General features: G+C 38.6%; 2 protein-coding genes across 4 annotated transcripts; one reads left to right on the top strand and one right to left on the bottom strand.

Moving 5' to 3' along the window:
• The first annotated feature begins 2,177 nt into the window (after positions 1-2,177).
• LOC143869999 (anaphase-promoting complex subunit 11) lies at positions 2,178-14,333 on the top strand. 3 transcript variants are annotated; one of them, XM_077376533.1, is made up of 6 exons: positions 2,178-2,380; positions 6,316-6,344; positions 6,457-6,470; positions 6,769-6,887; positions 8,534-8,652; positions 14,090-14,333. In XM_077376533.1, the coding sequence occupies exons 2-5, from the start codon at positions 6,324-6,326 to the stop codon at positions 8,647-8,649; spliced, it is 270 nt and encodes an 89-aa protein (XP_077232648.1). In that variant the 5' UTR covers positions 2,178-2,380; positions 6,316-6,323; the 3' UTR covers positions 8,650-8,652; positions 14,090-14,333. The 3 variants fall into 3 exon arrangements, with proteins under 3 accessions (XP_077232648.1, XP_077232652.1, XP_077232645.1); XM_077376537.1 differs by lacking the exon at positions 14,090-14,333 and adding an exon at positions 6,046-6,104 and having other exon boundaries at positions 2,181-2,380; positions 8,534-8,860; XM_077376530.1 differs by lacking the exon at positions 14,090-14,333 and having other exon boundaries at positions 2,182-2,380; positions 8,534-8,860.
• Positions 14,334-15,096: 763 nt separating this feature from the next.
• On the bottom strand, positions 15,097-19,450 carry LOC143890641 (receptor-like protein EIX2). The gene is made up of 3 exons (XM_077395339.1): positions 16,735-19,450; positions 15,901-15,965; positions 15,097-15,489 (listed from the first exon to the last, which is right to left on the bottom strand). Exons 1-3 carry the CDS (start codon positions 19,448-19,450, stop codon positions 15,097-15,099), a joined length of 3,174 nt encoding a protein of 1,057 aa, XP_077251454.1.
• Positions 19,451-27,892: the final 8,442 nt, after the last annotated feature.

Raw genomic sequence — 27,892 nt, 5'->3', positions numbered from 1 at the left:
GAGATAGTCTTCTCTCAACCCTAACCCGACCCCACCCAAGCCTCAGGTCGAGGATGGTCAGCCCTAACCCTAACCTGACCTATCTAACCTGTTTTGGAAAAAACTGGTTCGGCTGAGTCAGGTTGGGTGTGGGTTAGCCTGTGCCAAAAAAAAAAACAAAAAACAACCCTAAAATTTTAAAAATCACTATAAAATTAGATGATGGAGATTACGTTTGGGTAGGGCCGGGTTGTCCAAGGCCTCAACCGTAACCCAACACGGAATTAAATTGGGTTGTCTTTTCCCAATCCAACCCGACGAAATGCTAACCCAACCCGAGCTCAAATCGTATTGAAACCATTGGGTTTGTGTTGTGCCCGCCCCAAGTTGCACTCCTAATGCAGAGTTATACAGAAATTATAGGACGGGTGGCGGTATAAACCCGTACTTTTTTTTTTTGAGTAGTCTAGTCCAGTCCAGTCCACTCCATAGGATGATCCAAACTGTCTATGTGTTCGGCCATAATGTAAATAGGCCGTGCCCCAAAAACCACATCCATAGGATGAACTTAACCCTCAGATCAATAGAAGGATCGCACATTGTGGAATCATCTCTAGATTGGAGGGTTAGGATCATCCTATAGATATGATTTTTGGGGCACAACCTATTTATGTCGTGGCAAAACAAATGGACGGTTTGGATCATCCTATGGAGTGGGCTGTACCATACTTTTTGAAAACCTTTATTCATTCATTGAATAATGATACGGTAACGGAGTAGGGGGACCGAGAGTGGAACCGAACAAATAGCCTATTCATAGTTTTGCAATCTTTTGCATTTTTATGCCTTCAAATGACAAAACTATCCTTCACATGGCATGTGACATGTGACATGTGGGGATTTTTCTTAGGTTCCACTTAAGGGTGTCAATTTTGGCTCGGGCTCGGAAGCTCGCTCGAGCTCGGCTCGAATCCTTAACGAGCCGAGCCGGGCTGGCTCGTTAAGCTTAACGAGCCGAGCCCGAGTTAGGCCAGGCTCGGCTCGGCTCGGCTCGTTAAGGCTCGTTAAGAATTTAATATGTTTAAATATATATATTATATATTAATATATACACTAAAAGGGATGTCTAGGGAGTGAAAGGGGGAGGCAAAATATGTCACTTCTTTTTTGGAACCCCATTTGTTACTTGGACCACCCTCCTAGGGTAAAAAGAGCAGTAAAAAAACCACTAGATAGGGCTGGCCAGGGAAAATGAGGGGTGTAAAATTAAAATAATTCGAGCTCGATAAGGCTCGCGAGCCTGACCGAGCCGAGCCGAGCCTGGTTAGAGCCCGAGCCCGAGCCGAGCCTGGCTTTTGAGCTTAACGAGCCGAGCCGAGCCTGGCCAAGCTCGGCTCGGCTTGGCTCGTTTACACCCCTAGTTCCACTCCGGTTCCACTCTGGTCTCCATAATAGCAGTCTTCATCATTGTTAAATTTCTAGTCGGAACCCACCAAAAATAAAAGGTTGCCAGACTAAAATTATCTCAAAACAAGGTTTAAATAAAGGGAAATGAAATCAGCACAACCATGTTTTAACAGGGGCAGTGATATTCCGCTCCTTCCTTGATTCCTTCTAGTCTACAACTAGTACAACACTATAAAACCGGTCTCTATCGGGTTGCGATCATCCTATGCAAATTGATGGCTTGGATCATCATATGGTGTACAATTGGGCCTTAATGTTACTGTATGACCCCACAATAGGATGATCCAAACCGTCCATATGATGGACCACAATGTAAATAGGCTGTGCCCCAAAAATCATTTTCCATAGGATGATCGCAACCCTCCAATCTATAGGTTCAGTTATTTTGGGGCACAACCTATTTACGTTGTGGCCCATCAAATGGACGGTTTGGATCATCCTATGGTGTGGGCCGTACAATTCATTTTGAAAAAGTTTGGCGGGGCTTACCTTGTTCAAACATTTCAACAATTTAATTGTTGGGCCCACCAACTGTTCATGTTGCTGTGAGTAGACCTGGCAAACGCGACCTGTGCCGGCGTATGGATCTGAGTTTTAGTGAACTGTCAAAACTGACCCGCAGGTGATCCCAACCCGAAAAAACACGGGTCGGGTCAACCCGCGGGTCTTTTTGGATTTTTTAAAAATATTTTTATTTTAAAAGAAAAAGAGAGCAAGGAGATGAAAGGCTAAGATCAAAACATTGTTGAGTGACTTGAGTGAGTCTCTCGACTAGTCGACTCTCTCGTTTACTAGTTAGGGTTTAGAGACTTACTAGTTAGGGTTTGAGACGTTGAGGAGAAAAGAACAGAGCAGCCGAAGCTTGAAGAAGCCAAAACAAAAAGGGAGGCTCGGAATCGGATTGATCCCAAGCTTCTTACGAGCACAAAATATCGTAAGTTTTTGCCTTATTTTTTGGTTTTTTTTTTCTTTCTACATAAAAAGTTGTTCTTTTCCTGCTGTTGAGTGACTGATAATGTTGGTCTCTCTCTTCTAGTTCAAACCCATGTCAGGCTTTTCAAAGATTTCTAACTAGAAAAAAGATTGAAATCTCTTGAGAAAAAAAAGCTGTTTGTTTCTTCTTCTTTATTTCTATAAATTTTTTGATGCTTCATTTTTTCTCCATTTTCTTCAGACATTTGCTTCTCTAGCTCTCTGCTGCAGATCGTTGCCATTAGAACAGATTTGCTTCTTTATTTCGATTAGACGGTACAGCCCACACCATAGGATGATCCAAACCGTGCATTTGATGGGTCATAATGTAAATAGGTTGTGCCCAAAAAATCATCAGCATATGATGATTCTAACCCTCCGATCTAAAGAGGGACTCACAATATGGAAACTTCGATAGATGGAACGGTTGAGATCATCCTATGGCAATGATTTTTGGGGCACGATCTATTTACGTTGTGGCCCATCAAATGAACGGTTTGGATCATCCTATGGTGTAGGCTGTACCGTCCATTTTGAAAATTAGGGGGTGAATTTATCACCGCCCAAAAAAACTCTGTTTTGGAAAACATTGCGGGTCAACCCGCTGGTCGACCCGACCCACCCGCATTGGGTATGGGTCGCCGGTTGCTGACCCGTAGGAATGCGGGTCATTTTGACCCGCACGCCGCGTGACCGTTTGCCAGGTCTAGCTGTGAGAGACCGATTTAGTAGTGTTGTACCGGTTGTAGACCAGAGGGGGGTCCATGGGTGCAACTCGGGTCACATTGGGTCCGGTTGACGCAAACGACGAGGAACCCATTTTTCCAGCCTAAACCCGACCCGAGTTTTTAAGCTTAAAAAAAAATAAAAAATTATAAAAAATGGGGTTTCACTCAGGTCGGGCTGTGAAACCCTCAACCCGAAAAAAGACAAGATGAACTAGTGTAATATCAGTACATGCTTGATTGCCTGTGCTGATATCATATCCCTGACTAAATCCAGAAAGAAAGAATGACGATATGGAGACCGAGTGGGGGACCGATAATGGAACCAAACAAATAGCTTATTCCCAAGTTAGCAATCCTGTGAGCTGTGACTTTAGTTTTTTTTGGCTTTTTATCCCTTGAAATGGCAACTACCCCTCACTTGCCATGTGGCATGTGGGGATTTGCTCGGTTCCCCTCCCGGTTCCAGCACTACAATGTAGGATAAATGCACAAGTGAGATTTCAAAAGAATCAAAACAAAGGTTTATATCCCGCTAGGAAGGAACCCTAGATTCTCAGTCCTGAAAATCGAGGGCTCAGGTATGTTTCACGTTTCCATTTTTTTCTTCTTCTTCTTCTTCGATTTCGTGCTTCAATGGCATAAGATACCTCAACGATCCCTTCGATCTAGAACCTAAATCTCGAGTTCCTAAAAGACACTTCAAACGAAAGGAGATTTAGGGTTAGGTTCCCTGTAAAAATACCTAATTAGAACAAGGAACTTTTTTTTTTTTGATGGGTTAGAAGAAGGAACTTGGTTGTGCCCCGTGAGCTTCAAATCTCTTATTGGTCAGTTCATTTTCCATGTGTTTTTCATATCCTAATTTCTGAGTATGGGCCACAATACATTTTGAATTGGACCATCTTGTTATGATCCTTTGTAGTTTATGGGCCTCGTTTAATATTTTCCATCAGTCCTAGGGCTTTAACGTATTGGTTAATGGTTATGTATCTAACATTTAGTATCAGGCCAGTACTAGATCTTGTGTTCAAGTCATAGAAGGGGCCACCTGTGAAAACGGTTACATGAAACCATTTAGCAGTCAGAGATCGCTCCAATGTTTTTCTCAATTGTTTTAGGTTTTTTCGTCTGGATAATGGCGCAATGTATTAGGGTTTTTCCCCTATTAGTCTTCTTCTTGTCCATTTCGTCTGGATAATAGCGTTGCATCAGGGTACTGCAATTCCTTGGACCCGGAGAAAATGAATCCCCGTTTTGAGTTATAAAAATATGCTTTATTTCCTTCATTTTGCTTTTGCTTTCATTTTATTCCAACATTCATCAATTCATATTCTTGTAACATCTAATTTTCAAAAATAAAAAAATAAAAAAAATATTCCTGTATCATCTATTTGCATATTGAGTAAATATAGCCCTTTCATGTCCTAATTTCCATGGTTTGAACATTTAAATTAATGAGGAAACAATTGATGTTGCATATTTAAATGTTAGTTTCAGATAGAAAAAAAAAGATGGAGTTGAGTTGAAACTGACTACAGTGACATAACATCCTTTCCTCTCACTTCCAGCTGGGACAGAAATTGCATTTAGAATCAAAAGCCTTATAATGAAACAGTCATTAGATTTGCAATTAAAAAAAAATCCTGTTCTTAAATTGAAAGCATTTTGTTAAGAGATTTATTAAGTTGGTGGCATTTTTTTTTTTTTTTTTGAAGAAGATGACAGTACTTATTAAAGTAGAGAAAATAACTACAAGATTTGCCCTATGTACAAATCACGCCAAGAAACACCCTCATCAGCTAAATGCGATTCTGCTACATATAATCAATTTTATTAGCCATACATGATTTTGATTCTTTAGAATAAGAATAAGACTAAAAAACAAAATCAAGAATCAGAATCAAATCTACAGAATTAGAATTGTTGCCAAACGCACCCGAAGTCGTCATAGAGTGGGTCGCTTGGCGGAAGGGGCAACCTATGTAATGGGCTACCTAGAGCAACTAGAGAGATATCCATCACATAATGGGTTGCGGATGGAAGGGGCAACATGTAAAAAGGATTGAGACTTTGTTCTCTCTGTGAAGACTTCAGCCACTATACTTTAGAAAAAAAAATCCTAAGAACAGAAAGAAGCCATAGAAGAAGAAGAAGAAGAAGAAAAAAAACCCTTGTAACAAACCTTCAACAAGAAGAAGAAGAAGAAGAAGAAGAAGAAGAAGAAACTATTAAGAAACCTTATTCAAACCCACATTATGCTTCTAATCTTTTTCTTGTTTTAATGCTTCCCTAGCTTAAAAGCCCTCTTTTGATCTTGGTCGGGAGGGGAAAAAGAATAGTCGGGAGGAGAAAAAGAATAGGAAGGAGAGTGAGAGCAAGAAATAGGATCTTGAGCTTGGGATCTAAATAAAGGTTCTCTCTCTCTCTCTCGTATAAGTTTAGAGTAAGATTGAAATTTTAATGGGTTTAGCTAAAACTTTGGTTGGTGGGATTAGGGTACATTCGGCTTTCTTGTTTCTGGGGGTACATTGCCAGAAAATTAAGGGTGATTGAAGCCTTGGTTTTAGTCAAAATGGATCTTTTCTAGATTTTTTTTTTTCTTTTATGAGCATTTTTTTAACAAAAAACTGAACAAAATTTAGATTATGAAGACAGGTTTGGGAGATATTTCGATGGGTTTTAGTCAAAATTGTGTGATTTTTTTTATTTTCTGTTATTTTGGGGATATTTTCTGATCGAAGAAAAATGAGGGAACTGAAACCTTTGTTTTAGATATACATTGTGTATTTATGGGATTTATATTTTATTTTTTTCTTATTTTTTTCATGATAGGAAATGAAGGGAGATAAAGACCTACCAATCAGATTTTTTTTAAAAATTTATTCTTTTTTTGGTGAAGGGAAATCAAATGATTCTGAGAAGTTTGTTTTGGGGATTCTTCACTGGCATCAAATAAAGGTTAAAAATTTCAGTTTTCTATTAGCTGTTTTTCATTTCTTTTTCTTCCCTGTGCATGTAAGATGTTTCAACTTTCAAGTAATGTATAAATATGTTTATGCATGCATCTATTAGTCATGTAAATTATGTAATATATGTTCTCGTGTGTGGTGGGAATTAGCTGTTTTAACTTTTATACATGAGAAATCATTTTTTATTTTTATTTTTGCAGGTGCGAGAATGAAGGTTAAAATACTCCGTATCCTTTTGATTGATTTCTGATGCTCTGAATTTTGAATGTTCAAACCGTTGTTGATTTCTATTCACCCTTGCCTGCTTTCTCTTAACCCAATTATTTTATGCAATACTGGGTGGCTTTTCAACAGAGTATGTACTCTCTCTCTCTCTCTCTCTCTCTCTCTCTCTCTCTCACATACACACACACACACGTTTTTTATTTTAATCCAAAATTTCTTATGGTTCTCTAATAGAATTTGAACAACAAAACTTTGTAAGCCACACAATGTGCAATGCTACTTAACATTCTAATATTTTTTACTTATGTAATTGAATTCAGAGTTCTGTTGGAGCTAGTGATCATGCTATCCCATCACTGGTTCATTATCTTGTTCTTTTTTCTCCTTTCTAAATTTTCTTTTTTTCTTTTTTCTTTTTTCAATTACAGGTGGCATGCTGTAGCTTCCTGGACATGGGATGCACAAGACGAAACATGTGGGATCTGTAGGATGGCCTTTGATGGTTGCTGTACTGATTGTAAATTCCCAGGCGATGATTGCCCTTTGAGTAAGTTTACACAGCATCTCTTGCCTTGTAGTACAGGCTTGTGTTTTTTGTTTCCCTTTTCATCAAAATCAGCACTTCATTTAAATGTGATACGTAATCCATTGCTGTTCATACATTTATTTAAGCTTTAGTGGTTATAGAGGTTATAGTTGAAACTTTAGAAGCCTTTCATATTGGAGTTACCAAAGAATAAACTCCCAACCCTCATAGTTCATACTATAACTTGATGTCTGATGCTGAGTGCTGACCAAGATGTGCGTTACTATGATCTTCCATTCGTAGCCCTATAACATATGTCCCTGCATTTCACTCTACAGGTAGGTTTTATGACATCATGCGGTGCGTTATCTCTCTTTGAGAAACCACTGATGCCGTTACCTAATGTTCTTGACCTTGCACACTGTCACTTTTCATGAAGCTATGTTTTTTGTTTTTCCTTTCACCAACTTATTTGTATTTTGAAGGGCAATGATAAATTCACACCACCTGAGTATGCATATGCACCCCTTATGATGTGATTTGATCTCAAAAAGCGTTAAAGTTGAGCACTGTTCACGTCAAATCATGGTACAAGGGGTGCGTTTGCGTACAGCAGGGGGTACGAATTTATCATTGGCCTATTTTGAATTGTTCTCCGATTATTGGTACTTTTTACATGGGACGATTTGTAGAGTAGAGTAAGAGTTGAGTGATGTGGTGTTTAGGTTAAAATGTCTTTTCATGATCTATTGTAGGTAGATCCACTCAAATTATGCTTTTAGTGTTGCATGGCATATAAGCTCACATTGTGCCCCTAACCAAACATTTGGATGTTTCTTGGTTATATTATGCTATTTGGGCTTCGTAGTGATTATGTTGCAAGTAAACTGTTAAGGAATTCACCAATGGAAAATTGTAATAGTTTTCAACAATCATACAAATAATTCAATAAATCTCCTTAACCAAAACTAGAGAGAGACAATACAAAAATATACATGGTCAAAACATGATCAAAGTAAGGTACAGCCCACAATCCTATGTTCTGGGCTTACTCAAAGAAGTAGGGAAATTTGGGTGTAAACCATAAGATACTCCTATGTCACAGAATCACAAATTGGGTGATAAAGATGGTGAATCATAAGATAACGCTTAGTATTAATAAAGAGGATTACAAGTCAACATTTTCCTTCTCCTTCATATTCCTTGGAAGATAACCGGTTTTGGTTGCTGTTTGTAAGTCTCGGTTTCATCTTGGCGAATCATTTACAATGCACAAATGAGCTTCTAATTTTCTGGCACAATATTCTTTAGCAACCCAGATTTGGTATTTTTGTCATCTTCGATGGACCAGTACTTGGTTTTCTTTGTGAAGAATTTCATTTCTGCCATATCCAATTGTGATTCTTATTATTTTCTGTATTTATGCTACCATTCAAAAAAAAAATTCCGTTACTTTTATGTGCTTGCTGCATATGATTATCATCATTATTATTGTTAAAGTATAAAAGGTTAAATAACATCTTCTCCAACAGCTTAAGCTTTTGGAGTAATTGGTAGTTTCACAATTACCATATATCAATGAGTTTTCATGGTGCATTCAAACACGAGTAACCTGATATTTTCTGTTTTCCCAATGTTTTCGACTTATAAATTTCCTGTTTTTACAGTTTGGGGTGCGTGCAACCACGCATTCCATCTTCACTGCATATTGAAGTGGGTGAACTCTCAGACACCTCAACCACATTGCCCCATGTGCCGTAGAGAATGGCAATTTAAAGGATAAACTGTGAGTCCATGACTTTTCTTTTTCTTTTTCTTTGTATTTTTCTCACTTGTTCATCTTCAGTTCTGCTATATTCTAGAACTATTAGGGTTTGAGCACATGTTGATTTTCCAACAATGACCAGAATGACAATGCATTAACAGACTTGTTGCTTTTCGTATGATTCAGAAGCAGACTCCTATTTATATACAATGGATTGAACCTTCCTTGATGATGCTGAACAATTTACATTTAAACCATGTTTAGCTGCTATGAAATTTTTTTCCATGGAATTGTAGTTTATCAAGTGGTGAGAGAGGGCTAGGGAGAAGTGGGAGTAGGAGAGTATTGAGAGGATAGGAACGAGAAAGAGGATGAGAAAATACTGAAGCAAGGAAAAGAAAACCTCTAATCAAAATACAATTTATTTTTAACCTACAATTTACCATTCGAGTCAAGGAAACAGCCTCTCTGCAAAGCAAGGGTAAGGCTGCGTACATCTAGCCCTCCCCAAACCCCACAATGACGGGAGCCTCGTGCACTGGGCTGTATGAAATTTTCTTGGAAGCAAGATACCAAGAAAATCATCGATTATGATAATGTTGTTTTCTTTACCGACCAAAAGGAAAAAGATAATGTTGTACGCCAGAATTTCATGAAATATGGTCGACGCGCACTTTTACCGAACATTTTTTTCATGATAAATTTGGCTAATGAAATTTTAATGCTTTACATCATTGGTAAGATTGAATTTTAGACTTTAACACCTGTGTGTTTGAGAGAGAGAGAGAGAGAGAGAGAGAGAGAGAGAGAGAGGGAGCTATCGGCAGAGTCTTGACCTCATCACCAACAGGACTTGATCTCAACCCGTATGAACATTCCATGCATAAGATAAAGGACTACTAAAATCAATCAGAAGGTGAATGAATGATATGGATCTTCCAATTATGGTGGCCTTGGGATCAATGGATGTAAATGAGGCACAAATAGGGCCCAACAAGTGTCTTTTAGAATATGTGTTAATGACTTTCATTCTATCCTTTTTCCTAAAAACTGTTATTAAGCATCACCTTAATGCCGTTAGTTTCTCTAATACCCGATATTAATGCCCTGTTGGTTTGAGATTGTGACAACCGATTGTGAGCTCCCTAACAGTCCTATATCAGGCTGTGTCCTGCCTAATCATCACTAGTTGGGAAATGATATATTATCTCTATTTTCCTACTCGGGACATCTGTAAAAGAGTAGTCATATAGATACTAGGGCTGCAACTCGAGCCGGGTTTTACCCGACCCGCATCGACCCGACCCGAAAATAGCTTGGGTCGGGTTCAGGTTTCATGGGTTTCGGGTCGAGCCGGGTTTGAAGGGGCCCGACCCGACCCGAGTTACATAAGTTATAGTATGTACATTTTTTTCTATTGTTAGTTAAAAGTTAAAGGGATAATTACATTTACACCCCCTCTAGTTTCTGACACATCCACTTCCACCCCTATAGTTTAAAACGTGACAAATACACCCTTGTAGTTTCAATTTGTTTAAGGTAGGCCCCCTCAGCTGAAGGTTCGTCCATAGATTGAAGGGTTAGGATGATCCGATGGAGCTGATTTTTTGGGCACACCCTATCTATGTCAGGACCCATCAAATGAACGCTTTGGATCATCCAAACAATGTGGGCCCACATTCTTTGGATGATTTTTGGTAGTGTTTGGATTCGGGTAGGGGCCCACATTATTTGGATGATCCAAAGCGTTCATTTGATGGGTCCTGACATAGATATGGTGTGCCCAAAAAATCAGCTCCATCGGATCATCCTAACCCTTCAATCTATGGACGAACCTTCAGTTGAGGGGGCAAACCTTAAACAAATTGAAACTACAGGGGTGTATTTGTCATGTTTTAAACTATAGCGGTAGAAGTGGATGTGTCAGAAACTAGAGGGGGTGTAAATGTAATTATCCCAAAGTTAAAAGTGAAAACCCACGCACCCACTGTTACTGTATGTGAGTGTAATTTCTGCTTCTATGAGTTGAGTTGATTCAAGTGTTTGATTCAGCATTGTTTGATTGTAATTACAACATTGTTTGATTCAAGTGTAATGTGAGTGTAATTTCTGCTTCTATGAGTTGAGTTGCCTTGCCAAACAAGAATTTTCCTTAAAAATTTGCGTCAACGTGAAAAAATCCGACCCGACCCGAACCGACCCGAGATTTATCATGGGTAGGGCCAGGTTTGGGAATCGTGGGTTTTCCGAAAAAAAACCCGACCCGAGATATTTCTCGGGTAGGGTTGGGTTCTCCAAAACCCGACCCGCCCGACCCGAGTTGCAGCCCTAATAGATACAATAGAGAGGGTTGTCCCAAGCAAGGTTTTAAATTTAGGCCGAAATCCGAAATTTTGAATTCTGGTCAGGACCGAAACCGAAATTTATCGACTTTCGGCAAAAATTTTGATAAAATATTAATTGTAAATTTCGGTAAGTTCGGCCCAAAAAACCGACATTTTGAGAGGTTCTACCGAATTTCGGATGGAATTTCAGGATTTCGGCTGAAATTTTGGTTTCGGTGAGGACCGAAATTATACCCATACCATAAAGAAACAGACGAATGGAGCGTCATATTATATATTTTAAGTTGGGTCATTATAATTTGTAAACCCACGCGAAATACAATCTCTACATATTCATCAACAAATTCTATTTTATATTATTCTAAACCCACACGAAATACAATCTCTCCACCCATCAACAAATCCTGAAAAAAAAAGATAAAAAGAAAGAGACTAAACACAGAGATCAAAATCCAACAAATACAGGCGAAAGCGCACCAAAGCACCGGAAGAAGAATCAACGATCAAGATCATCCGCACCAAACACAACATCCACACCATTGATCGAATTTTCTTCTAGACCTGTCAAAAACATTATTTTCCATATCTGCCCTTCTCCAAAGAGAAAATTGCAGAGAGAGAGAGAGAGAGGTGGGTTACCAGAGATTTCTTTCTTTTTTTTACTTGGTGATGGCGTAAATGATACGAGGTATGTATCCCAAAAGTGTTAGCACCAAACAGATCCAAAACTCCACCTTCAAAAAATAATATTACAACTATCAAATAATTTGAAGTATTGATATAAATTTTGACTGAACACATTCATGTCTGATTTTCATTTGGCTAATTTAAACACAGTCAGAGAGAGAGAGAGAGGACTAATAGTAGGGTTTTAGCAGAAAAAGCAGAAGGAGAAGGAGAATTTCTTCTCTGAAATGTTCGTAGGGAATTTAACTGGGAAGAACTCACCCCTAAAAGCTAGCTATTAGAGGTAGGGTGCCCATTCCCTTATAACCCATCCACATCCCTTCAACTTTTCTGATGTGGGATTTCTTGCTATTGTACACTGGTGTTTTTGAGATCTTCTCGGAGGGACATTTGGGCCCTCGGAGGCAAACCGGGGTTGCCACGACCTGAGCTCTGATACCATGTGTTGCGGAATTTAACAGGTAGAACTTGTACAAAACTTGGCTCAGGTCGGGGTCTGAGGAACTTTCCTCAGACCCCCCTATAATAGCAATGGGTGTCGGGGTGTGGAAATATCAATTCCATGCTTACTTTTTTTTTTTCCAGAAGTAATTGATATTTCCACACCCCTTGCTATTAGACTATTAGCAAGGGGTCTGAGGAAGCAAGGGGTCTGAGGAAAGTTCCTCACACCCCGACCTGAGACAAGTTTCGTTCATAGAACTCACCCCCACTTTTCATATGTGGGATTAATTGCTTTTGCTTGTAACCCCAACAATGTTGTCATCTCAAGCTTCGAAAAAAGAAAGGGAGATGATAAATTCGCACCCCTTGTAGGATAATTCGCAACCCTTTAACATTTAAAAACATTAAAGTCTGCCACATGCTTTATCCTAGCCATTATGTATTGTCATGCCTTATCTCATAGGTTTCACCTAAGGCCAATGACAAATACTTAGGGGGAGGCCTAAATGTCTCATTTTCATCTTTATATAGATCATAGTGATCTACTCACAATGTCCATTGCCCCATTAGTTGTGCTAAAATGTCAATCTTATTGAGTAAAAAAAAAACCTGCTTATTATGCATTTTGTTTGAATTTCTTTGTTGAATCTCCTTGATAAGCATTAGATAAGCTTGAAATGTAATATCATTATTAGTTTCATGGGCTATAGAAGCACTTTTTAGTATTTTGACACATTTTCATCTATGCCCATTCCCAAAAATAGAAGTGTCTCATAGTGTCATTTCAATTCTCTATGTTTGATTGTTCTTATCATGTATGTTTAACTTTTATCATCTAATATCCATGATAAGTAGATAGGGGGAGTAATGTTTGGCACTATAGTTTTGAATCGGGCGACCGCGGTGGCTCAGTCGACCCCGACGGTCGGGCAAACTAGCTGTTGGGGCTTTTTCAGGTTGATTTTTTGAACCCAGTTTATTATAGTTTTGCCCCCAAACGGTCATATTTTCAAATACACTATATATACATCATCTAAACCTATCTAAACAAGCTTTTGAATATTTGAGAAAGATCAAATCCCATTTCTCTTGAGCTTCAACGTTTCAAAACAGAAGCAAAACCTCTTTGAGCTTGTATTTCCACATCCTATTAAGAGGCACTCCATAGGGCTTTTCATTTGCTTATTTCTTGGAGTGATTGTGAGCTTTCAACTTTGTAATCCGCCTATTAAGAGGCATTGCGAGTTTTTCACTTTTTATTTTGTTCTTCATTGAGGGTCTTCTCTTCGGCTTGTTAATAGTTGTGAAGATGAGGGTCTTTTCTTCCGCCCGTTAAGAAAGGTGAAGATGTTGTAAGAGGCTGTGTCCCCTCACAAGGCTTCGTGCAGAAAGGGTTTGTCCCCTTTGGAGATGAAGGAGTCGGGAGTACGGCTTCATCATTTTAGTTGAGATCCCAAGGAGGTAAACTTGGAAGAGTGGAGTAGGTCTTGTGATAGACCGAACCACTATAAATCTTGTGTTCCCTGTGGATGTCTATTCTCCTTCTTCCTCTCTTGCACGTGTGGTAATTGGTAATCTCTAACCCTAAACCTGTTTATGTTTTTAATGGAACAAGGGTTAGACTAATTAGTTCTTAATTAAGTGGATTAACTTTTAGTCTTCCACCTAATCAGGCCTAAAATTTTTAATTGACCAATTCACCCCCTCTCTTGGGTTGTCACACTTGTATTTCAAATTCTGAAAACCTTTGACTTTGATCCGAACTTAGAAATTGAATTGCTTTACTGCACCCTTAATTCAGAACCTTGTTTGACATGTACTATATTTATTTTAGTACCCACTGTTCAGTTAAGAAATTCAGTATTCAGTCTTGATTTTGTTATCTGACCCTATTGAACCCTGTTATACTTAGACTGTACTTAGAGTAGTGCTTTATTATGTACTGAGCTTTTCAGCTGACTGTGGTTATATAATATTTTCAGGTTTTGACCCTCGTGAGGTTAACGTGGAGCACGACGCTTAGTTTTGGAATTTGACTTTAACTCCGAGATTAGTTTATTTGTTTTCAGTTCATTAGGAAGTGAGTACTTTGAATAAGATGTAAAGACCGTATTATTTATTTTTGCTTTGACTCTTGGGGAGAGATGAGACTTGATTTGGCTCTGATGGGTCCGCATTAATTGAACTTTGATATTTTAGTTATGAAATGTCAGGTTATTTTTGTTATTGCTATGTAGCCTTGTACATTTATGGGATTCGTCTTGCAGGTGTACGGCGCTGTCATGTCCTAGCCCCAGGGTGGGGTTTGGGGCATGACAGGTAAGGACTTGAACCATGTGCAATTGTGCAAAGCATACACGAGAGGACTTGAAAAATGGAGGATACCAATACCATGGAGGACTTGAAAAATGGAGGATACCAGCACCATTACGAAATACAAATTGCACCTGGTGTTGCGGGATTTCCAACGGGTGGTGGCATGCCGGATGGACAGGCCGGACGACGGTGAAGATGTTGTCTCGTTCTTCTTTCAATATGGAAAGAAAAACAAGAGAATAAGGTTGGAGCAGTTCTAGAGGCCAAAAGAAGAGGAATTGATAATGAATTTGAGGTTTCAACTGGATCTAGAGAAGGTGTTAGACGAATGAAAAGCAAGAAGGAAAAATGAGGGCGCCCACCAGACGGAGAACGAAGCTACTTCTTGTTGTAACCAAGGCTAGGTCCGACCTGCTCTGATACCATGATAAAACTAGGAATTTTCACTAAATCTTGAATTCTTGAATTGATTACAATAAGCTTTAATGAGTGTTTATAAAGAACACTCAAAGAGACAAACATAGCAAAAGTGATTATAATAGAAATCATAATCGCTAAATCTTGCTTAATTGCTAAATCTACCTCAATTGCTAATGGACCCAAATTGCCTAATCTACCACACACCAATCCAACGGTCACATCTCGAACCAATGGACAGATTCTTAGATCTGAATTAGGTGGTGAAGGAGGAAGAGGACGAATCCTCAAGTGATTTTAGTGCTCTCTGACAAGTGAGGAATGTATCTACGGTTTTATGGGACTGGTTTGGGTGCCGAATTTGTTTGCCTTCGCTATGGAAAGAAGTGGTGTTGCTGCCAGCCATAAACTGTGATTCAGAGAGCATACTTGAGCCATGCCTAATCACCTGCGAGAGGCTTCCACTTTTACTCTGCCTCATCAAGACAATTAGTCTATCTATGATATCCTTTTCATTATCTGAGACCTCGTTTTTCTTGCATCGTCGGTCAAGTAGAAACCTTCTCATGTTCAGGAGCAACTTTGTCCAGTAACCAATACTAAGAATCAGCAACACTCTCAAGCTATTAATTTTGCCTCCTTGTGTCTCCTAGAGATGATAGATCAATTAAGGATCTCAATTCAAAGAGTATTCAAGATCGAATTACTTTGTAGCTTATCCCATTCTCCAAATACCATTACATCAATGTGGCTGATCCTCGTATACCAGATCCAATGTTTCCGAAGCCCAGATCAACCAATGAGATAACATTATCATCCTCATAAAATATTCCCGAACTAGAAAAAACAATAACATTTGTTTCCAATGGAGTTTGGTTTAACTAAACCACTTAGTGTTGTAGAAAATTTCTAGGAGTTTAATTTTTGTTTCCTGAAAGCAAAGCCCCAAGGCTGAAAAGCATATAAATCTCTTCACATCCATTAGACATGCACAGAACAGAGAAAACATCAACATAAGAATACATGTTTCTATTACTCAAAATTGTTGCAGAGTGAATACACATTCTAGCAATTTCATGATCCCAGAAGGCAACCAGTGACAACCCATGGAGTAGTGTGGGAGACCTGCAAAACGAGATGACAAAGGTATGTCAAGTATACCATGTATCTTCTCTTGTTTACAGACATGACAACCCATGGAATGGGTGGTTCTCAGCTGTTAATCTGATTCTCTTGCTGTGTTTGCTAGATCAAATCCAATGGTCATTATACCGAGGGAAGAAGCCAAGGCATCCAAAATGCCGTCTAAAAATTGAGAAAACATTTTCATCCTAAAAAAATGACTCATAAAGTGCAAAAAACTATAGGATTTGTTTCCACTAAAGGAGTTTCTCACTTTGAATTTTATCTTTTAACTGCATGTTTGTAAGATTTGATCCGTTAAACCACTTATTGATGTGGCAAATCTCTAGCAGTTTAACTGTAGTTTCTTGAAACCAAAACCCAAAGGCTCAAAAGATGATCCAAGCTCTTCAAATTTTGCGCATTAACTGATTTTCTAAGAGAGAGAAAAGGCCATTCTGTTTAATTTTATCAAATGCACAAATATTTTCTGCAGACACAAAAATAAAGAAATCATAAAAAAGCAAGAACTAAAAGATTAAACCCTCCAGCATTCAAAAAATTAAAATAAAGCATGAAACCTCCACATAGAATTAGCCCATCTTGTGGCATCTAACACTGCAAAAGAAAACATGTTTATAGTAGTCAGAATTGTTCCTGTGTGGAAACAACTTTTCAGAATTTCAAGATATATGAAGGTCAGAAATGAGAATGAGAATTCCAACCGAAAAATCTATCTGTTAAATTTATGTAGATGAGCATCTTCACATACATATCTTCCCAATGCCAGACACTTTGTCTATGATTACATCTAGGTAGTAGGATAAGGCATCACAACATGGCTTACTGATGAAAAGGACGATAAAAAGGCCCAATATCCCAAATGAGAACCCAAAACCAAAGCTAGTCTCAAGCCAAACAAGCTTTACTACTTCTTCACCTTCATGAGCAGGATTGACAGGTGGTGTTTCTTTTGTGCACTTCATTGGAAGTGGATATCCGCAAAGGAGTGGATTACCACTGTATATGGACGGGTCATCAAGGGTCTGCAACTGGTTTCCCATAGGAATCTTACCAGAAAGATTGTTATTGGAGAGATTCAATGCAATCAAGAAATTCAAGTCTGTAATGCTCACAGGGATTTCACCATAAAGATGATTATTTGAAACATCCAATGATTCCAAATTTCTAAAATTACCAATTTCATTTGGTATATTTCCCGTTAAATGGTTCATAGAGAGGTTCAACGCTAATAATCCCATGAGCTTTGTCAATGATTCTGGTATCTCCCCCGTTAAACTATTGCTCGAAATATCGATGACCGTTACAAGTGAAAGCGTGCTACCATAAACAAGGGTTCTCCCTTTCATTACAATAGAGAGACTCTCTGCATAGAAGGTTACTGAACCATATATAACTAATCTATCCCGAAGACTGCGATTTATTTTCTGACTATTTGCCATGGCTGTGAAGTTGTTAAAGCTTTGAGGAATGGATCCTGATAATTTGTTGTTCGCAATGTCTAAGACTTGAAGAGAAGATAAAAATGAAAGCTGTGGAGGCAGAGTTCCCTCGAATATATTTGATCGAAGGCGCAGAATCATAAGAGATAATAAGCTTTCTCCTACCCACGTCGGAATATTTCCGGACAATTTGTTCTCGCCAAGGTCAAGCAACATCAAACTAACACAACTTTTAAGAGGAGGAAATTCTCCAGATAAGCTGTTGTTACCCAGCTGCATTGACATGAGACTGATTAAACGTCCAATAGATTTTGGAATCTCTCCAGATAAATAATTGCTTTCCAAATTAAGGACCTGCATACGCGAACAATTACCCAAGCTTTCGGGGATGCTACCTACCAGTTGATTTCTTGCAAGGTCAAGAATTGTCAAATTATGTAATTTACCAATAGAGGTCGGAATGCTACCATTGAAAAGGTTGCCTGAAACAGACAAAACTTGGAGCGAGGGCATCTCTTCCCCTATGTGAAGAGGAATTGGACCGAAAAAATGATTGTTTGAGAGATCCAGTAAAGAAAAACTATTCAAGGATGTTAAGGGAAATAGGCCATCCAGGCTGTTGGAGCTCAAACTTACTTTTGCTCTATGAGGGAATTCCAATGATGTAGGGACTTGCCCATGAATTTTGTTATATGAGAGCTTTAACTGATAAAGATGTGGTGTTATTTTTCCAAACCAGTCAGGTATAGTATCAATGATGCTTGTATTACTAAGGTCTAGGGACCTGAGAACCTTCTGAGTTCTAAGCCATGACGGAAAAAGAGGACCCACATTACTGTTGCGGACAGTAAAGATCTCCAGTTGAAAGGGAGGGACCCAATCAGAATCAACCTTCAAAGTGAAACAATTGCTATGAGCCAACATCATATTTAACCTTTTTAGATCAGTGAAGTGAATTTCAGACAAGTCTCCATGAAAGAAGTTGTACGCTATGTTCAATTCCACAAGCTGAGAAAGCTGTCCTAATGAACTTGGTAGTGTCCCATCGAAGAGATTTTCACGTAAAATTAGTTGCTTTAATGATCTCAATTTTCCTACAGAAAAAGGAATTGACCCTCGAAGCAAGTTATTTGAGACATCTAGAGTTCTTAGATTTGTAAGCTGGCCTAAGAGCTCAGGCACATACCCATAGAACTTATTTTTGTGAAGCGACAGGTTTACAAGGCTAGTAACATTGAACAACCAATTTGGTATTGCAGAACTGATGTTATTATGGCTAATGTCTAGATATACCAGAGATTTCAAATTCAGAGATGGAAGAGAGGATGGAATTGTGTTGAGGAAACAATTAGAAATCGACAAATAGGAAAGAGAAGGGACTCTATTGATCACTTCGAACCAAGCGTCCCCTACTCCGGAGAGGTCGACTTTACCCATGTGGAGGTACTCTAGAGAGGACAGACGAGAAAGCCATTCAAGACCATCCACCTTCAAGACTGGGAGCCCATTAGGAGAGAATGCTGACTGAAGACTGAGAAAATGCAAGTTGGAAAGGTTTCCAATCTGCCAGGGTATGGTTCCAATGAAACCAGCACTTTCTAAGTTGAGGTAGTTCAATGTCGTCATGGAGCCAATGAATTCCGGCACTGGAGAGCCTCCAAAGTCATTGAAACTTAGATCCAAGTAGGTGAGATGTTGTAACCTAATCAAAGAAGCATTTATCTTACCACTCAAGCACCCTTTCTCTGACTTGTTGTAAGGATTTCGGAGATCGAGTTTTACAACATGCCTTGTCTCGTTACTGCAACTCACACCTTTCCATGTGCAACAATTTCTATCCACCCATGTAGAGAGCCTATTCATGTGGTCTTTAAGGCCGCTTTTGAGCTCGATAAGCGCTTGTTTTTCTGTTTCTGTGCAGCCCATGACAGAACCTCCATTATAGGTATTGAATTTGAAGTTCTCAGTGAGAAACAGAATCACAAAGAAAAGTAGATATTGACTAACACTCTTAGGAATCTTCATATCACATGCAAGGCAAGCTCAAATGCAAACGATAGGGCAAGATATAAATGAAGATTACACAGGGCCAGAGAGGAGAGATGGAGAATTTGATGAAGACAAAATAAAGTTCAATAGGAATTAAAAACTCAATATAAAATTCAATGGGAATTTAAAACAATCTAAAATTCGAGGAAGACAAAATAAAGTTCAATAGATATTAAAAACTCAATACAAAATTCAATGGGAATTTAAAACAATCTAAAATTCGATGAAGACAAAATAAAGTTCAAGGATATGCGGATTTTGGAATCCGGGATTTCTTCAAAATTGTAAATAAGAGACAACAGAAGAAGCCGAAGCAGTTGTTTTCTGACTTATCACCCTTCTTTCGTCAGCAAGGGAGTAGCAGATCATCCAATATTTCCAGGTTTTAGAAATCTCAAGATGCGGGAGAGATTTCTACATCCTGGATTTCTCACTTAAAATCCAAGAAAGACTATAAAGACAGCATATGGCAGCTTGATCATGAGCCCTCTTTTACACTGTTTTCAAACTAAAAATTTGGATTCTAAAATCCTTGTATCCAAACGGCCACTAAGGGTATTAAAACTATAAATTGGGGACATCTCTCAGCCTAAACAAAAGATGTCCTGGAAATTTGGTTTTACAGAATCTCCTACACATTGTCATAAAAAGTATATGAGAAAGTGGATGAATTATTCATCAAAGTGGTATTTAGTTCATAAAACTTCGGCTTATTTCAAAAAAAAAAATTGTACTTAACTTGAATGGGAAATTTCTAAATTATTTGGGATTTTTAAAATTGCATACAATGCATAAAAATAATGACCCTTTTTTTAATTATTGGGACAATTTTCTAAATATGCAGAGTCGATTGAAAGGTGGCCCACCAATCAACAACCCTAATCATCATAAGCATATTGTGGACCTGTGGATCAAGGGTCACAAACGCCACGATACCAATCGGGGCATGGCTGAATAGGCATTGTCCATTTACTCTTACACTTGCAAGTGTGACTAGCATTCATTCAAATATGGACAAAAGATCAAAAAGGCTTCCCCTACTTTTTTGTGTGCAGAAAATGAGAAAAGCCGAAAATCCTTACTATACTAAAAAGGGAGAATCCTATATTTTTTGGCACGTTCTTTTCGTGAAATTCTCCTCATGTCCTGCCTGTTGGTAGCTATTCTTTTGTAAATCTCCTTGGTTTCTATGGTTTTTTCGTCATTTCTGTCACCCTCTTACCCCTACAAATACGACAACAAAAGCACCTGTCTCCTTTTAATTCTGCCGTTTTTTTCCCGTAATTGTCATAAATGTTGAATTTTCTTTGTAGTTTTTTCCGTAATTGTCATATTTCGGTACATTGTTTTCGTATTTGTTTCAGAATTTTTCTACTTTGCTTCCATTTGTCCGTAATTTTTCATTTAACTGTGAATCGAAGCTGTCATCTCTCTAGCTCATGGATGAATCATCCGCCAGAAAGGAATAGCCGGAATAGCCCTGGACCTCAATAGCCAAGTTGGAAATGGAAGTGGTTGGCTTGGTACGACTAGCCGGAATAGAATGAAGGAATGATTCAATCTCCCACCATTTCAGACCAAGCCTCCTTTTCTGCCTTTCTATCTATACTTCCCATCCCAGCAGCAGTAGAGGCTCTTGATCCTGTTGGTTGAGCGAGCGAGTATTCCTCCTCAGAGCGATCCCCTATTGCTCATTCAAACCTATTACCCGCCTCAGCAGGGATGAGAGACTACCCCACCCCAACCACTCTGATGGATGCCTTACCCGATTCGGATTGAGGGACCGGCATTCCTCTCCAACCCTTATTCATTCTATAGGGCGAGAGGCGAAGGATGATCCCTTTAAGGCAAGTTTCAATACTCAAGATAGCAGGTTTTTATTCCTGAGAATAAGGGTAGCTAAGCACAGGGTTAGGCAGAAGTTAAAAAGGCAAGCAATAGGACCGAAACAAAAGAGGCGGCGAGCTACTCCAGAGCGACCAGTAGCCCATGAAATATTGTAATATTGTAATATTGTAATACAAGTGCGATGGACGGGATGGTTCACATGACACATCCATTTTTTAAGAAAAGAATCCATTTTGTTTAAGAAAAAATGCTAAACAAACCTTAGAGATGATTTTAATGTACAATTTTATTCTGTTCAAATTCAAATTTCATTAAGGTGTTGGGGTTTTTCTAAAGAAATTCTGACAAACCTTGTACTGTTGTACATAATGAAAATCTTTTAGCCTTAAAGTCAGACATTTGTGTAGATTAAAGGTTTTTGCATATCAAAATTGAAAGGTAAATGCATAAAATTTTGGGATGGTTGCCTTGCAAGTGTAAACTTGAGGGTGGTTGCTAAGGATAAAGGTACTTTGGGACAGAGAAAAGGAAGGGATTAGTTATTATTTTTAACTTTTGGACATTGCTACGATATAGCTGGTTCGGAAACTTCCTACTCAAGTAGAAAGTAGACGGGGATGATCTAGTGTAACCATGTTTCTTTGGCACCAATTTGCGGGTGTTTTTACTATATGAGAGAGAAGTTTTTTATTTTAGATATCCATCTCGCTTTGGAAAAAAAAAAACACACCTCTAGAGAAGGAAATGGGTTCATTGTGTTTTTTTTTTGGACTTCCCATCTTTAAGGGAATTGGTATTAGCGAAGCAATCAAGTATCTTGGTAGAGTGGGGTAGGCCTTGGTACAAATCCTTGGACCGAACCACTATAAATCTCTGATGTGCACTCTCTCTATCTTTTATGCATGTACATTCTATGTTCATCTTTGCATGTGCTTTTGCATGTGCTTGATTATTTTAATTTTCCAATTGTTTTAATTTTACATTGATAAGGGCAAACATTTTTTATTCCCAATTCAGCCCCCTCTTGGGTGTCTATCTCTTTCTGTGTCGGCTTTACATTCTATAACTAGGAATTTAAACATAGAAAAGGTAAAAAACTAAAGAGAAGCGTTCCATTATCAAAGATTATCTCCACATAATATGTAATGCCCAAATTATATTCAACATAGAAACCATCTATCTAAAATATAAATGCAATCTACCTAAATTAGAACTATAATCCATTTTGAAGACTTCAAATCTTAAATAGATTATGATGATGCTGAAATATGTTTGAGAGATCGGACATGTACAAGAAAGGGTCCCGCTCAGCCGGCTGTTCTGCCGTAACCTGCACCCACAGATAACAGGTTAGGGACCACCCAAAGTTTTAACTCTGGAGAACCCTTCAATGCTCAAGTCAATATTGAGATCAAACAGAATGAGAGCTCGGAGCGAGGAAAGTTCAATGTCACCCGCCATGTAGTGTCTTTGATCCCATGGTGAGCTGATCGCCTTGAACAGAGAGGAGGTTTCCTATTTGTAGGAGGCGCCGCTGCATTGAGTGCGATGCGACGACGGCAGCGCTCCTTGTATTGGTATGGCGAGATTTCTAAGTCGTGGCGTATATCTTGTTGTCAGGTCAGGGTGAAATCCTTCTGATGGTGTGAACGGTGGGATTTGATTATGAGATCTTTTGTGGTCAGGATGCATACAGATTTTCCTAACGCCCTTTTGTCTTACGGTTGCGCAAGGGGATTTTAAATTTATTCGATCCCATGCCGCGTGTCATGATCTGAGGGACCGCTTTCCTTCCACCGACCTGGCGCCAAATTTTTGTGTACGTTGTTGGCCGGATCTTGCGCCGTATGTCGTGATCAAATTTTATCCCCAACATATAAGCCCGCAACTTCTTTGAGTTGGTGGGAACGGAGAAGTAATGCTTGCACTCCGATCGAACCATTAGTTCTTGTCATAGTGCGGATTGATTGCAATGTTTGTTATTCCAAATATTTTTCAGTATTTATTTCTCAAGATACGGTGAGTTGTGCATCGATGCAATACAGTAAGCGAGCGCCTTCCCGAGATTCGGGGAGGGGAGCCATGTTCAAAGGCTGGGAGATAGCACTTTGACTGGGATTGCTACTATGACACATAACCCTTGCGATAACTGATAACTGAGGTGTGGTTTCAATGAGGAGGTCTATAAAAAGAGGACCACGGGGTTCTGCCTATAGGCAGTCCATCTTGTACGTTTTTTCTTCACTTTTTGGGACACTGTTGGCAATTGTGCCGTATGCGGTTTGATGGGGAAGAAGTGCATGGCGGAGACGGTACAATCGCACGAAGGAGCAGGTGAGTTTTCCGGCGACGGTACTAACTACGAAAAATAAAATAAATCTGTCCCAATATGATTAATCATAAAACACCTACTTTAGTAGAAAAATACCTTATAAATTATAAATTAGTGGGTTTTCTTCTTAAACTTTTCTCACCTTATTTACTTTGGGAATGAAAGATATTCTTAAAATTTCTTACTTTATTTACACATGAACAAAAGATTTCTCTAACCTGAGCCTATTTAACATTTTTTGAGAAGGGTTTTCAATTTATTATGAAATTCGTCTAAATTTATGTCCACAAGATGTATCATTTGTTGCGTAGTTTATTTATTTTGATAGAGTGAATTGTCTTGTGATTAATATTTTTAAAAATTTCCTCACTTTGGGCATGAAAACTTTTTGCAAAACTATTTTTCTCATTGGATTACAAGAAAAACATTTTTTGTGGAATCATTTTTCATGGTTTTTTTATTTCCACGAATTAAAGGGAAAAGATATGTTTACGGTTAATCTAGAGGGATATTAACATTAACTTGAAGAGCCTGGTAAAAGTTGAACAGAAAATCAATCCCTTTAAGTTCAGGAAAATCAACAAAACCTTCAATTTTTTGCACACATGGCACATTCTCATTGCAGGTCCCCTACTCGGTGGTACTCTCGGTCTCCGTATGATTTCCCATTATAATTATAACTCCTCGTGCCTAAAGAATAAATTGAAAAGAACATATATCCAATTCTATATCTAGAGGAGAAATTATATGGTGTAAGGGCTTACAATAAAATGGCCTTTGTACGGTGGAAGTCCCATCCTTGATATCTGATCCAACAGCAGCTCCTCAAAAAGTGAGCTGCTGTTAGATCAAATATCTAACAAATATCAAGAGCAGTACCCGTACCGTATTGTTGTAAGCCCTTACACCATATAAAATCTCCTATATCTAATCCGTATTTTTGAAAAGCACGGTACGGCCAACACGATGATCCAAACCGTCCATTTGTTGGGCCACAAGGTAACTAGGTTGTTCCCCAAAAATCATTTCCATAGGATGATCCTAACCCTCTGATCTATAGGGGGACTGCAAATTATGGATACTATAACAGATTTGATGATGGCACTACTCACTTTGTTTCACACTTTTCTAACTGGATGTTGATGACATCGTGAGTAATGTAATGAACATGGAAAGTAACTAAAAAGTTCAAGACAAAGTGAATAGTGCCATTATCAAAATATGGCAGTACGGATTTCAGTCCCCAATTTCAACCTTGGATATTATCAGACAACTAATATTGTAGACCATTCATTTTCCGAGGGCCACTTTCTAGTAGAATTGGTTGTGCAACTCACAGAGGAGACTTAACAACAAAGGAAAGATTTTAACCATCTTTTTCTTAGGGGTTAAGGTTTGTAACAGTGGTAATTGTGAGAGTAAACGAGAATGCATCTTCAAAAATTATATTGAATACAAAAAATCTAAGAAGGGAAAATTGTATGAAATTAATACAAGATTTGACACACTTTTCTTTCTTTTCTTTGATAATGGTAACTTTAAGACTGAGACATAGGCAAGGTGATATGGGTGTGGACAAGTTTTTTTGTTTTTACCAAGCCATTAAAAAACCAGTCTCAGATAACAGTTCTTAAATATAGGACTTTGGGAGTATGAATTGAAATATTTCATACCAGCTCCTAATCCTACTAAAGTCCTAAGAGCCAAATCATGCATATGGTTTTTAAATTTTTACTTAAAATTCAAGATTCTGGCATGGCTATGACACTCATTTTGAGGTGTTTTAGTCATAGAGGAGGCTGATGCTGTGCAATGACCAAAGGGTTTCAATGCAACTCATCTACCACCCTAGAATTGATAATGAAACAACTAGGTGTCCCACAGAATTAAACTCTTTTTTCTATGCAGTTCATGGTGTTCTTCAAGAGCATGCACTTGAGTTAAAGGCATTTTGACAACAGAGCTATACTGGGCAGTCTGGTAAGAAATTTTTGTACTCTTCCAGGTGTCCTACAGAATTAAACTCTTTTTTCTACGTAGCCTTTGGAGCATGACAAGATATACACCTCAATAACCATGTGCAGGGTTCTATAGTTACAACACATAAAAAAGGGTTCTGTAGTTACAATCAATGAAAAAATCAGGGATAGATAATGCTTAAATGTGTAAGTTTTAGTTCCATTTAAAGGTTAAAAGTAAACAGAGTTCAGATGATGAGATGAACAGTACTGTCATTCAGCTTCAGAAAAATATTTCAGAAAAAAATATTTTACAGAAAAGCATTGTAAAGTCAATATTTAAAAAATAATAACATATGTTTCTCCACATGACCAACAATTTAAGAACTTGATAATGTGAATTCAGATACAAGCCACGAATTCCGCAGCCTAGCTAATCATAACTCATGAAGAACAGAAAACAGAAGCTAGGAGAATATAAAATATCTTTCTCCATTTTCATTTCTCAAGAACCATTGCTCTCATACAATCTCATATAACCAAGAAACCAGTGAAAGAAACTGAACAAATATCTTAGAAAAGTACGGAATTTAATATAAATCACAAGTTTTTATTTTTATTTTTGAAATGTATAAATCACAGGTTTCTATCATTAAATGCCGAAAAAATAAAGTATTTGAAGATACATCAACCATCCAACACTTCAACATACAGCTTGTAAAATGCCATCTAAAGCAACCAAAAGAAAAAAGAATAAAGGAATGAAAAGAATGCATAAAAAATTGGCTTCTTCACCCACCAAGAATGTTTTGATTTGGTAGAGAGATGATGATTCCCAGGTCCAGAAGAACGCATCGAGCCCACAAGGAAATTCTCTCCTTTCCATCCTCTGTAATTCCTCCAACCATTATTCAACCGATGCTTGTCACCTTGAAACCTTGAAGTTTTATAACCTGAAGAATTTCGAGCGCCACGTTCTCTCCTCCAACAGTTCACATTATTTGTTTCCAAAATCACATTATTTTTTCGGGATTCCAAATAAGGCAGCTTGTTAATATCACAATCACAATGTCCCCAACCGCATGAATTACCCCCATTATTTTCCCATGAATTATTCTCCTCGGCTCTACTTTCACAACCACTCCAATCCCGTGTATCACTATCAGCATTTCCATCACAATTTCCTAGCCCTTTAGCCCCATCGTTTTCCCATGAATTCTGCTCCACATCTCTGTTCTCATTGTTATTATCAACATTTTGATCAAAATTTCCCCAAGTGGGCTCGGGTGGAGAATCATGAACTGGGTCTTCATCATCACCCCATCCAATGAATGGGATTGGGCAGTTAGAGGGCTCATTAACTGGGTCTTCATCATCACCCCATCCAATGAATGGGATTGGGCAGTTAGAGGGCTCATTAACTGGGTCTTCATCATCACCCCATCCAGTGCATGGGTTTGGGAAGCTGAAAGAATCCCAACCAAGTTTCTCATCCTTCTCTTCATCAATAGGAGCTGGAGGTTTTTTATCCAAATCCAATGGCAGCTTGGGATCAATGTCGGAATTCCATTCAATTTCATCAGTATAAATATCTGGATCGGGCAGAGGGATATCAAAGGGGAAGCCATTAATCTCTGCCCAAAACCGGGCTTTCGCATTCTGAAATGCCTCTTCGCCAGATGAATCATTCCACTGAGCAATGTTTTTGTAGCAGGACATCGGGTTCTTAGTCTCACATAGTTGTTTCCATGAAATTGCGCATGTAGAAAAGCAGAATTTCTTCTCCCATAAAGGTACACAACCACTCCAATCCCGTGTATCACTATCAGCATTTCCATCACAATTTCCTTGCCCTTTAGCTCCATCGTTTTCCCATGAATTCTGCTCCACATCTCTGTTCTCATTGTTATTATCAACATTTTGATCAAAATTTCCCCAAGTGGGCTCGGGTGGAGAATCATGAACTGGGTCTTCAGCATCAACCCATCCAGTGCATGGGATTGGGCAGTTAGAGGGCTCGGCCGGAGAATCATTAACTGGGTCTTCATCATCACCCCATCCAATGAGTGAGATTGAGCAGTTAGAGGGCTCATAGGGCTCATTAACTGGGTCTTCATCATCACCCCAACCAGTGCATGGGATTGGGAAGTTGAAAGAATCCCAACCAAGCTTCTCATCCTTCTCTTCATCAATAGGAGCTGGAGGTTTTTTATCCAAATCCAATGGCAGCTCGAGATCAATGTCGGAATTCCAGTCAATTTCATCAGTATAAATATCTGG

This window comes from Tasmannia lanceolata, unplaced genomic scaffold (genome assembly GCF_043159265.1).
Source record: "Tasmannia lanceolata isolate RefF3 unplaced genomic scaffold, GAP_Taslan_0.1 ptg000002l, whole genome shotgun sequence".
Lineage (NCBI taxonomy): Eukaryota > Viridiplantae > Streptophyta > Magnoliopsida > Canellales > Winteraceae > Tasmannia > Tasmannia lanceolata.
This window is presented reverse-complemented; position numbering and strand designations above follow the sequence as displayed.